Source organism: Marmota marmota, unplaced genomic scaffold (genome assembly GCF_001458135.2).
Source record: "Marmota marmota marmota unplaced genomic scaffold, marMar, whole genome shotgun sequence".
Classification (NCBI taxonomy): domain Eukaryota; kingdom Metazoa; phylum Chordata; class Mammalia; order Rodentia; family Sciuridae; genus Marmota; species Marmota marmota.
In genome coordinates, this window is record NW_025999925.1 from 1,886,497 (window position 1) to 1,899,801 (window position 13,305).

The 13,305-nt window shown below is 35.1% G+C and overlaps 1 protein-coding gene across 4 annotated transcripts in view; it reads left to right on the plus strand.

The window, feature by feature from the left end:
* Positions 1-13,305, plus strand: part of Gfm2 (GTP dependent ribosome recycling factor mitochondrial 2) — a 60,758-nt gene that overhangs the window by 30,862 nt on the left and 16,591 nt on the right. For all 4 annotated transcript variants that reach the window (XM_015497790.2, XM_015497789.2, XM_048800134.1 and 1 more), the window contains 5 exons: positions 3,361-3,437; positions 5,630-5,768; positions 8,002-8,181; positions 8,484-8,599; positions 12,862-13,044. In XM_015497790.2, the coding sequence (XP_015353276.1) occupies positions 3,361-3,437; positions 5,630-5,768; positions 8,002-8,181; positions 8,484-8,599; positions 12,862-13,044 (695 nt within the window). The remainder of the gene's footprint in view (positions 1-3,360; positions 3,438-5,629; positions 5,769-8,001; positions 8,182-8,483; positions 8,600-12,861; positions 13,045-13,305) is intronic.

The window sequence follows — 13,305 nt, forward strand, 5'->3', positions numbered from 1 at the left end:
AAAAAAAAAAAAAAAAAAAAAAAGAAAGAAAAAGAAAAGAAAAGTGAAGAAAAATTGTGAGATGGCACCCTTATGATTGAAGTTCATAAACACTCTGTGATCTCATTCTTTAATGTTCATAGGTTCATCTAAAATCCTCTGAGATCATCATGGAAACAGAGAACAGAATGTGGTTACTAGGGACTGGGCAAGGGTAGAGCAGGGGAGGATGTTGGTCAAAGGGTATAGAATTTTGGTTAGACAGAAGAATAAATTCAAGACATCTATAGTATAGCATAGTGACTGAGTTAATAACAATATATTATATACTTGAAAATTCTAGCCCTTTTTATTTTGAGACAGGGTCTCACTAAGTTGCCCGAACTGGCCTCCCTCAGATCCTTCTGCCTTAGCCTTCTGAGTTGCTGTAAATACAAGAATGTACCATTGTGCTCGGCTATTTTCACATTAGGATGGTAACCCCTGAATGTATCTCCCTGTAAAATGTTTACTTTTTCTCTATGTCTGAAATCAAGTTGTGCTTCTTTATCAAGCTCTCGGTGAATTGCTGTATTAGACTAAGGACAGACCTTCTAGTTTTTTTTCCCTGGACTTATAGGATATAGAAAAATAAAAACTTTATTTCTGGAGGATTCAGTGGGAAAAGAAAGAGAAAATCCTAAGCCATGAAAGGGATTCAGTTCCTCACCTACCCAAGTGTAGTTCACATGAAAAAAATCTAAGTGTAGATTTAAGAAAGCCCCAAGTATAGAAGGAATCTGGGTCTTTTTTGTCCAGGTGGTGAGGAAAAGCGTTTAAATTAAGACAGGTATAGCAGCAACTTTCCTGGTACCTTAAAATGCCCTCAGGCCAGTAGGTGTAGTGTGGACTCTGATGGAGAAGGATCATGTAAAGAAGAATCCTGCTGGGCTGGGGTTGTGGCTCAGTGGTAGAGCGTTTGCCTAGCGAGGCCCTGGATTCGATTCTCAGCACCACATATAAATAAATTTAAAAAAGGCATTGTGTCCAACTACACCTAAAAAAATAAGTATTTAAAAAAAAAAAAAAAGAATCCTGCCACTTGTTACATCGAAGTGGGCACACCTAGTTATTTCAGGATTGACCTGGTGTTTAAGGGATGGGTTGCCTGAAGAAAGTAACCTATGAATTCTTTTAAATATATATGAAAGTAATTTTAAATTTCAAATGTAGTGTAAGGACCAGAACTTAAGTTTCAAGATTGCAGTTAAGTTGCTCCAGCCAATTTTACATCTAAGAACCCAAACCTTTAATTGCTTTAGGAGAAATAGTTTTGTGTCCAAAGAAGGTCTTATCAATGGGCATTGGCTGGAAAGTCCTAGGCCCTGAGAGCCGGGGACTTCCTGGGACTCCCTAACTTTATTTTAAGCAGATATACATGTTCCTTTTCCTGTACTCCTGTTATATTTTCTCAATAGTCTTGTTATAGGACTCAGTGCCCTTTGTTATAATACCATGTTTTCATCACAATAAGCCCTCCAGAGGATAAGTCTTTTTAACTATTTTTGAATGAATTTATTTTATAATAAAGTTTAAAACTACCTTTTCATTCCAAAAACCAGAGTCATACATAGTTATTGAGTATCTGTAGGTATTTAAAATACTATCTAAAATAATGCTTCTTAATCTTGAATGCGTATGTACATCTCTTTGGGGTTCTTGTTAAAATGTAGATTCTGACTCAGTAGGTTTAAAACCTCAGTCTGCATTTTCCTCAGTCTCTAGGAGATGCCAGCGTTGCTGGCCCTTAGGTCCTACTTTCCAGTGTCAAGGGTCTAAAAGCATTTTCTAGATGGGGTGAGGTTGTAGCTCAGTGGTAGAGGGCTTCCCTACCATGTGTGAGGCACTGGGTTTGATTCTCAGCACCACATAAAAATAAATAAATAAAATAGAGATATTGTGTCCATCTGCAGCTAAAAATTTTAAAAAAGAAATTAACATGATCCACATATGTAACTCAAAATTTCTTACAGCTGAATAAAATATTAGTTTTAATAATATACTTCATTTAATCCAGTATATCAAATACAGATTGAGCTTCCCTAACCTGAGAATCCAAAGTACTCTGAAATCTAACTATTCTGGTTCCAAGTATTTCAGACAAGGGATATTCAATCTGTATTTTTATCATTTCAATATGAAACCAATATTTTTAAAAAGTATTGATATTTTACATTCTCTTTTGTATTAATTTTTATAAACTGGTGTGCATTTTACATTTATTACAGCATCTACCAGTTCATACTAATAATACAAATGGCTAGTGACTTTTGTTCATATAGTACAGGTCTAGAAGTCCTGTTTTATATACCCAAGAACACTTTGAATGTGTGACTGATAGATTAGCTCATTAATCTGTAGCTTAGTTTTTTTTATTTTTTTGGGTTTTTTTTTTTTTTGTCTCAGCTATACTTTATATCTAAAGAAATAAAGAAAATAAAGTTCTTTTATAAAGAAGAAGTATCAATTGTATTATTGGTTGTATTAAAATATCACTTCATGTTAGATGCCGTGTTTAATGCAGATAGTATATTCCCATTTCTCCTGTGGTTATGATAAATCATCATGGAGGGATCATATCAGTATCTGGTTATTCATGATTTAATTTTGTCTTTTTTTTTTTTTTTTTGCTAGGTTCTTATTATTGCCACTCTTCTGAAGTCATTTTGCATTTTTTTCAGCTCCTAGATTGATCTTTGTAAAATATAATCAGATAATGTCAAGTGTCCCCTTTAAGTGCTTCCAGTGCTTCACAGTGTAAACCCAAACTTCTCACCGTGGTCTGTAAGACCTTTTATGATATGATCCCTGCCACACATCTTCCTTTCATTGATACTACTCTTCATTTTACCCACATATCTTTGGCTGTCAGCCTTCTTGCTGCCTTTTTTTTAACATTAAATCATTCTTTGCACCACCATTCCCTCTATCTAGAATTCTTCTTCTTTTTTTTTTAATATTTATTTAGTTGTAGATGAACATACAGTATCTTTATTTATTTTTATGTGGTGCCGAGAATTGAACCCAGTGCCTCACACATGCGAGGCAAGCACTTTACCATTGAACTACAGCCCTAGCTCCCCCCCTTTTTTTTTTTACATAAAGATTTTGCTTATAGCTTGCTGTTTTGTTTTGTGTCTTTACTTAAATTATCCTGGAGATGCCTTCCCAGATTATCCAGTATCAAATAGCCTTCCCTCACTATTATATCTCTTTGGTTTATTTTCTACAAAACATTTATGGCAGTTTGAAAATTCCCTTGTTCAACAAGTTTCCCCACTAGAACATACAGTAATTATAAAAAAAAATGCAATATAAAGATAACAGTTGTTTATCCCCTAGATTTGGATCGTGCATTGAAATGCCTTCAGCGTGAAGATCCCAGTTTGAAAGTAAGGCTAGATCCTGACTCTGGACAAGTATGTACATTATTACTTAACCCCAGAAGTGCTTCAGTGAGTGTGTGTGCACATGTGTACATGTGTCTAGAATGTTGGTTGATCTGTGCTCCTGAAAAAAATAGCTTTTTTTTTTATTTGTAATATAAAATTCTGATTATTTATGTTGATTATTAAGCTGAATAAACAAATTCTCCTTAATTCCCTATGTATAAACTGCATTTTTTGACCTTCCATCAAACCGCATTCTGTGAAATTTCGAGTAAAGTTTAACTTTTAGGGCAAAGCCTTGAGCCTCTTACACTAAGAGTTTTTTACTAGGGGGTCTGGAAGGTGCTTTAATGACACTAGCACATGTAAAATGGATGGGAATGTCAGATACAGTCTAATAACTTGGGAGGACATAGGTTCTAAAGTAGGTGCTGATATGGCACTGAAAAGTAGGTGTTCCTGATTCATTAAGAAAAAAATTAAATAACTTTCTGCACCTCTTTTTAGGAGGGCAGGGCAAAATTTATGTGAGGTAATTCCTTTAAATATTATAAATTTGTCTTTAGAAAGAATAAATTGATTTAATCCAGAAAATATGGAATATTTCATGTTCCCTCATGCCAGGTAAAAGAAGTGGTCATTTAAATTGATCCTAAAGACCACAATAACAGTAACTAAAACAGAAAATTTTATTCAAAAAACAGTTTATCTAAAAGATGGTAAATAATTTTTTTTTTTTTTTAAATAGCAGATAATGTGCAGTGTATGAAGTAAAGAATTAAAGTCCCCCTCTCTGTCCCTTCATCCCATTTTACACAGGAAATCACTGTGGAAACTTGATGAATGCCTTTCTACTCTTTGTTCCCAAGTATCTCTTTTATAACTGGGCTATATTATTCAGCACAGTATAATTTTTTCCAAATATATATGTACAAATACATATTACTCATTCTGTTTTTATTTATACGCAACTTGCTTTTTTCCTAAGTAATTTGCTTTTTAACTTTGTATTAAAAAATAGCAATTATATACCAAGCAGTCCTTTTTAAAAAAAAAAAAAAATTTTTGGATTACAGTTTTACTATAATGAAAGGATACAAATTAGAACCAGCCAAAGGAAGAAGACACATGGAGCAAGTCTGGGAGGGTTCTAAATGCAAAGTGTTCTTCATCCTTCATCCTCAGGAACATGTTATCCTTCTGGCTGAGTATTGCCAAACAAAGATGCTCACCCAAGAATTGTGTGTTCAGAATTTTTATTAGAACTTGATACATACTGCCTTTGTGGTTGACCTTTAGTGTCTAGGCCTCCCATAGTTTTGAGCTAATAGTTTAGTCTCTAGTTTTTCTAAAAGGTAGAGTTGTTAGTATGGGTTCATTCCAAAGTCCACATCATAAATCACATTGTTAGACTGTCTGATGGGCTAACCCACGAGATATTTCTATAAGGTAGGACTTTCCAAAGGCTACCTCTCAGTAGCCAAGATCAAAGGCCATGTCTCTCTGGGTGTAGTACACAAATGGCATATGAACAAAAGCAAATACATACACCTTGCAATGTGTTCTTTCTTATTCACAAAAGACTTTCTTTATGTGTAACTTTCATTGTTGAGAAGAAATGATTACTTCATTGATTTTGATGCCAGTTTGGTTGTTCTAACATGGACCAAAAAAAATATTGATTCAGAAAAGTGAAAGTTTCTCTGTCACACGAAGATTCAAATGAGTTTGGAGGTTTTGACTATTCATAAAACTGTAAGGTACCTAGGATGGTTGGAAAATGTTTTGGGAGAAGGCTGTCTTCTCTGTTCACGTGGTATTGCCCTCAGCCAGTTTCAGCACAGTTGCCTACTTCATTGATTAGAAAAAGAGCTTTACCCTCCTCTTAAAGGCATAGTCCAGGAGTTGTAAATGTTATTTGCACTCATGTTCCATTGGCTAGAGCTTAGCTTTGTTGTTGGGAAGTGCGGTTCTAGTTAGATGCAACCAACTCAGATTATAATTGAACTGTCATGGAAGGAGAGAATAACCAAGTGATTTGATTTATTATTCTAGTCAGAAAAGTAAAAAACTTTTGATGTAGAAGCCTGCCCCCCCCCCCACTAAAGAAATTGCAAAGGAAACTGAGTTTATAATTGATGAAAAATTACTTAAATACATATTAGTATCATACTTTTATATAATATTTTACAATACATATCCTTTTTCCCTTGTCATCCCAGACTATCCTATGTGGTATGGGGGAATTACATATTGAGATTATTCATGACCGGATCAAGAGGGAATATGGCCTAGAGACCTATCTAGGGCCTCTCCAGGTGGCATACCGAGAGACCATCCTAAATTCAGTTCGTGCCACAGGTAAAAAATAAAAGCTTTAGGTCTTGATGCTTTTATTTTCTCCTCTTTCTGTTTAATTGCTTAATATAGGGTTCACAGTCACTACTGTCTTCCACAGTTTTAATGTATATAGATCTTTTCATTTGTTTTAAACAGACTGTCCTGTGTCATTACCATAGACAACATCTACTGGATGAGCCACTCATCAAACTGATGTGCTGTTCATTGGTCATAGGGCATGATAAGGCAGTGAAATGGGTGGCTTATCCCAATCTTCATCACCAAACAAGTATAAGAATTTGAAGTCAGTGTGTTATTTTTACTCTAAAAGTGAAGGGAAAAGTCAATTCTACTTTAATAAATATGGAAATCTTTTACTGATAATATTCTTGAGAAAGTATAGTTTTTATATTTTTCGTCTGAAATGTGAGAACTCATGGCTTTTCTACATATAATTTCAGATTAGTTCCTTTAAGCAAAATAACAAAATTATTATTGCTACCCAACCCCAAGGGAAAATAGGTTTGTGAAATAATGTAGAAAAAAGATGTTCAGTATAACCAGGTACTTTTAAGTACCTCAATAATTTGTGAAGGCTGGGCATGGTGGTGCACTCTTGTAATCCCAGCTATTCAGGAGGTTGAGGCAGAAGGATCAAAAGTTCAAGGGCAGCATCAGCAACTTTGTGAAACCCTGTCTCAAAATAAAAAATAAAAAGGGTTAGAGTGCTAAAGCACCTCTGAGTTTAATCTCTAGTTACAATAAATAAATAAATAATGAAATGTCTAGGTGATTGTATTTCACTAAAGTTTAAAAAATTAAACTATAGGAACAAATGATGCAAGAGTTCTGTTTTTGGACTGTATACCTGGAACAAACAAATAATACCCTTAGAATGTCTGACCTAGTTAGAATGTAACAAATTTCCAGAGACCAAAAGGAAGAGGAAACAGATATCGAATCTGTTATCATCTGTAACCCAACAGTGGAGAATCACATCCTGATAGAAAGAGTTAACAATGAAAAATGTCCACAAGAGCATAGAGCAAGGAAACATGGTTGTCTCTGAAGATAGCCGCAAAATTTTTGAGAATTTTTAATTATAGGCTTCTGATATGGGTTTTTAGTCTAATTCACAGAATCAATATGACCTAAAAACTCCAAAAGGAATTTAGTGTTAAGTGTTCATTGTTTGGTAGCATCCCAGGGAAAAATCAAAAAACCTCTCCAGAGAATGGTAGGTCTTCAACCCAGGCCTCAAATTCCCACAGATGAAGGACTATAAACTCAGATTTTCTTTTCTTTTTTTTTTTTTAAATCATGAAACTGAGAAAAAGCTCAATAAGGAAAAAAAAAAAAGGACAGTAAAAATAACAAAACGTCAGTCAGACCTGCTAAGACTTTGGATATTGGAATTAACAGATGGGAAATACAAAATTTATTATTTTTTTTGTGAAATAAAAGGGGGTAGGAAGTATTAATAAGGAGCAAGTTACTATCAAAAATAAGCAGGCGGTGGAACATTGTGATATGGGAAGAAGAAATGTTCAAAAAACTAGTGGTGGGATCATATTACATTATGATTTTGAGCTTGGAGTCACTGTGTTACGTGATTCACATAAATACCTCATAGTTTTTGTTTTAGTTAAATATTTGAGTTTGGTAATAGCTGTTGGCTGTTGAGTTTTGTAATAGCTGTTGATTGAGTTTGGTAATAGCTGTTTTTAGTTTTATAAAAAACATTTTTATTTATTTTTTGGGAAGGAAATCATAAACAATAAGTACATAAAATATTGCTGAAAGAATATATGATATTGAACAGTTTATAGGTAGGCAGTATTAAAAGTTTTCATTAGCTAGCCTTTTGTATTCTTTAATTTTTTTATCATTTCATTATTACTTTTTAATAAATGCTTTTAATTTAAAGAATTTCCATCTCAAAAGATGTTTGGGAAGTTTGAAAATATAATATCATGTGCCTCAACATATTTTCGCACTAAGGCATTATTAGCAGGTGGTTCAGAGCAGGTTTTTAACGGTGGTAAACATGGAAGAAGAGGCTTTGTATCTGGTAGAACTATTTACCCTGATTATTATTTTTTTAATAGTATTTATGGTATTTAGTACCATTATTAAATCTCTCCTACTTTATCTTCTTTGAGACTGTGAGCTTACTGATTGTAATTCTGCCAATTATAACACCTTAGTACCTTTCCAGAACAATTCTCTGAGATCATGTTCAATTTGTTCTTAGATACCTTAGATAGAATTTTAGGAGACAAACGGCATCTTGTGACTGTAGAACTAGAGGCAAGGCCAACTGAAAAGCCATCTGTTGTGCCAGTGATTGAGTATGGTGAAAGTGTCAGTGAAGACCTTTTGAAGGCCTCCCAAGAGGCCATTGAAAATGGAATTCACAGTGCATGCCTTCAAGGTAAGATACTTCAGTGAAGGTAAGCATATAGTATTCCACCTGACCATTTAGTCATCCTTTTTCTTTTTTCTTTCTTTTATTTATTTTTTTCACTTCTCTTTCTGGTGCTGGGGATGTAACCAGGGTCTTGCACATGCTAAGTATATAAGGTACCACTGAATTATACTCCCAGCCTCCTAATCATTGCTTCTGTTAGATTATTTTAGTCTTTTCCTAACTTCACTAGTGTTTTCTGTTTCTTTGCACTTCTGCTCCTCCTTACTACATATTGAATACTAATACAGTTTTCCCTCTTTGTATAGGACCATTGCTTGGATCCCCCATTCAAGATGTGGTAATTACTTTACATTCGCTGGTAATTCATCCTGGTACCTCCACAACTATGATTTCTGCCTGTGTCTCAAGATGTGTACAGAAGGTATAGACTGTCTTAATCCTTTTGCTTTAACTTGATTACTGAGTGTACCACTGATCTGGCAGGCAGCTGTGCTTACAGAACCTGCCCTTCAGTTCTTTCCTCTGAGTCTTAAAGTTAATAGGTGTTGTTATGGAGAATTTTTGGTTTCTAAATCACAAGTTTTATTTGAAAGAGGAGCTTAGAAATTACTAGTAACACAGATTGGAATTAAAATATTCTCTTGATTTTTGGGAAAGAGATAAATTTCCTTAAGTGGCATTCTGTGCTTTTCCATCCCTGATATGAGCCTTTAGAGACAAGCTGGTTGGTAGGTTTGTATAGAGGACAGATGTGGGGTTAATTCAGCCCTGGACGATAATCCAAAGGACACTGAAGATCAATATTGATTCCCTCCAATTTTACAGATCATGTTTATTCTAATAAGATTGCTCTCATCAAGAAATCAGAAAAGTCCTACTGAATAACACATTTAGGATGTGTTCCCTTCTTAAAGCATCAAGCCTGTGGCCTTGGTATGGTTATCTGGAGCAATGTCCTTGAGTGTTACAGATCCTCTTCGTCTTGCCTCAGTGACCCACCAGAGCTGGATCGATAGGAGTGTGGTGTACTGAATGCTGATCTTGTGTGTTTATTCTAAAAGTTGACTGTTTTTCAGACCTCATTTTCTGTGTTTTTTATATTTGGTACTGGGGATTGAACCCAAGGGTGTTTAACCACTGGGCCGTATCCCCAGCCCTTTTTATTTTGAGACAGGGTCTCGCTGAGTTGCTTAGGGCCTCAGCAAGTTGGTGACGCTGGTTTTGACCTTGTGATTTTCTTGCCTCAGGCTCCTAAGCCACTGGGATTACAGGTGTGCACCACTGCACCAGGTTCTCTGTACAGTTTTATTTGCGTCCATACTTATAAACACTCCAAGTTCCTGACTTAAGAAGGCTGAGCTTACTGTTTTTTTTATAAGTTCAAATTTGTAGGGTATTTTTGGTTTGGGGATTGAACCCAGGGCCTCATGCATGCTAATAAGCATATACTTTACCATTGAGTAACACCCCTAGACCTTAAATTCATACTTCTTAAAAAGCTTTTTTTTTTTTTTTGACATTTTATATTTTATTCAATTTTGAATATGTATTCTTATTTTCATTAAGAATGTCAATAGAAATAAGAGGCAACATCATCTGGTTTTCAAGCTTAGTTCTTCACTATTTCAGTCACTTTGCAGTCCATTCTAATTCTAGAAAAAACATCCTCCTTAAAATCTGTTCTTAAAAGGCAACAAAATGAACAAATAATGGTTTAGTTATTACAAAGCTTTCTAAGCCATTCTTTTTTAAATATTTATTTATTTATTAGTTTTACTGATTTTATATATTTTTTAAATACACAATAGTGGAATTCTTTACTGTTCTCATTACACATACAGAGTACAATTTTTCATATCTTTGAATATAGTGTATGTTCATATCAATTCATGCCTTAAAAAGCTTTTTGATTTTAAAAAGAAAAAGCTATGCTTAGAAAAGTTAAGACAAAAAAATTTTTTTTTTTTTTTTGGAGGGTGTCACCAGGGATTGAACCCAGCCGTACTTAATCACTGAGTTATATCCCTAGCCCTTTTAAAAATATTTTATTTAGAGATAGGGTCTCACTAAGTTGCTCAGGGCCTTGCCACGTTGCTGAGGCTGGCTCAGCCTCAGCCTCCTGGGCCACTGGATTACAAGTGTGTGCTACTGCACCCGGCAAGACTAAATATTGTTCACTTAAGAGTAAGAAATATCACTTGCAGTCATGATTTTATTGTTGAGAACATTTACCTTCAAGTAAATTTTAAAGTTCTCCTTAAATTAATACTGAAATAACAGTAATTAAAAAGATGCATGTTTCTAAATTAACATTAACCCTATTATATTGTCCTTCAAAATGTAATATGTCTTTAAAAAAAAGAGGTTCAAGTATTTCTGATTAGCCTTTTTATACTGGAAAATGAGAATTAATTTACAGAACATACATTTAGATGTTAATTTATTAACTAGAGAAATCTTTCTACTGAAGTTTTCCTACCTTGTTAATCTTCTAGTAAAGGACTGCTTATGAGAAGTTAATGGTGCTTCATAGTTATTGAGCCATCTATAGTGTGCTTATAGTTCACTGGACATGAGGACACAAATAGGACAATTTTATTATTTTTCCATCTAAAGGAACTTGTGATTTAGTAAGGGAAATAAGTATGCCAGATAGCCAAAGTATTATAATAGGTTGAATACCATAAAAACTGAGGAGAGAATTAAGGAGACTTTTTAGAAAGAACATAGTATCTGAGCAATGTTGATTTGGAAGGATTTGGACATAGAGGGGATTTCAGACAGAGAGAAAAGCATTCCTTTAGGTAATGTAACAGATGAAGGGAGGAGTAGTGCAAACACAGTGTTGGAAAAGTAAAATGAGGTCACTGTAGAGAAACCTTTATATGCTGTATTAAGGAGTTTGAACTCTGTTCTGAGAACAGTTGGGAATAATGTGTTTGAAGATAGAATTATAATTAGAGTACAGAAGGGATCGAAATAAGGAAGAGATTATCTAGGTCAGGAAGCAGATGAGGTGTGAATTAGGATACCAGCAATGGGAAAGGAATTGTTAACAGCTTACTGGGAAAAGGAAGTAGAAGATGCATGTCCAGTGGGGGCTGTGGTGTACACCTGTAATCCTGGTGGCTTGGGAGGCTAAGACAGGAGGATCACAAGTTCAAAGCAAGCTTCAACAACTTAGTGAAGGTGGTAAGCAACTCAGTGAAACCCTGTCTCTAAATAAAATACAAAAAAAGGCCTGGTGATGTGGCTCAGTGGTTAAGTGTCCTGAGTTCAATTCCCAGTACCAAATTAAAAAAAAAAAAAAAAAGCATGTCCAGTTGATCAGGAATCTGGTGATGTCATCAGCAGAAATGGACAAGCTGCATACTGTAATCCCAATGGCTCAAGAGGCTGAGGAAGAAGGATCACAAGTTCAAAGCCAAACTCAGCAATTTAGTGAGGCCCTAAGCAACTCAGCAAGACCCTGTCTCTAAGTAAAGTAAAAGAAAGGTCTGGGGATATGGCTCAGCTGTTAAGCACCCTTGGGTTCAATCCCCAGTATCAAAAAACAAAAAAGAAACAGGGAGAAGCAGAGGAGTATTTAGAGAAGAAAATGAACTGAGTTTGGGGTACATGGAGAAGCTTCAGACACTGTTCCAAAGCTGGCCATTGGAGCAGACTGTGCACTGGCGAGTATTTTTGTGGAAGCTGTGCAGAAGGTGCTTTTAAGTTCTGCAATTAGGTAATACTGTTAAGGAAAAGACTCTGAAGGAGAAAGAACTGAGAAGAGTTCCATGGGCACAGTATGTCCCCTTTAGTTATAGAGTTGTCTTTAGTTTTAACCTATTTCTTCTTTTCACCTTTTCCTGCTACATCCTTTTATCCTGAAGGACATTTTCTTTATGTGGTACTGAGGCTCAAACCCAGTGCCTCAGGTGTGCAAGGCAAGTGCTCTACCACTTAGCTACAGCTACAGCCCCTGAAAGACATTTTCATTTTCCATGTTTTTTCTTTATGTGCTTGTTCTTCTTGACCTTTGAAGTCTTTTTTTTTTTTTGGTACCAGGGATTGAACTCAGGGGCACTTGACCACTGAGCCACATTCCCCAGCCCTATTTTGTATTTTATTTAGACAGGTTCTCACTGAGTTGCTTAGGCTGGCTTTGAACTTGAGATCCTCCGGCCTCACTATCCCAAGCCACTGGGATTACAGGCATGCACCACTATGCCTGGGTTGGCCTTTGAAGTCTTAAGATTCTGAACAAAGTGTTATACAAGAAAGGGATCGTTTAAAATGATAATGTTTCTATTATCTGTGTTAAATTTCTTATATTGCTTTTTTAAGCTCTCCTTTATTTGCCCTCCTTGATTGCCCTCTCTGGCATGTGTCTACTAGTATGTATAAGCAAATACTGAAGTCCTTGACTTATAAAACATGATCTCTATGGATAGAGAGTTAAAGCAGGCAGGTTTGCTAGAGCCCTTGGTTTAAGAGTATAAGCAGTATTTCATTTTTTATGAATCTTCCTTTTTTCTTTTTTTATCATTTGGTTTTTTTTTTAATTTTTTATTGTTGGTTGTTCAAAACATTACAAATTTCTTGATATATCATATTTCACACTTTGTTTTCCTTTTTTCTTTAGCAAAAACTTGATTTCCAGTTTATGAAAGAGGAGTTAACATTCCTTAATCTCTTTAGGCTCTGAAGAAAGCTGACAAGCAAGTTTTAGAGCCCCTGATGAATCTTGAGGTTACAGTGATTAGAGAATACCTCAGCCCTGTCCTGGCAGATTTAGCACAAAGGAGAGGGAACATTCAGGAAATCCAGACTCGCCAGGACAACAAAGTTGTTATTGCATTTGTTCCCTTAGCAGAAATTATGGTAAGTACTTTAAAAAAATATATAGATGTGTTCACCAAGTAAAAAAAACAGTACTTTGATTTAGAGAATGCTTGTTAAGTTTCAACTATCAGAACTGGATAGGACTGGGGCTGGGGTTGTGGCTCAGTGGTAGAGCACTTGCCTAGCAGTGTGAGGCACTGGGTTTAATCCTCAGCACCACATAAAAATAAATAAATAAAATAAAGTTTAAAAAAAAAAAAAAGAATGCTTTATCTTAAAAAAAAAAAAAAAAAAAAAAAA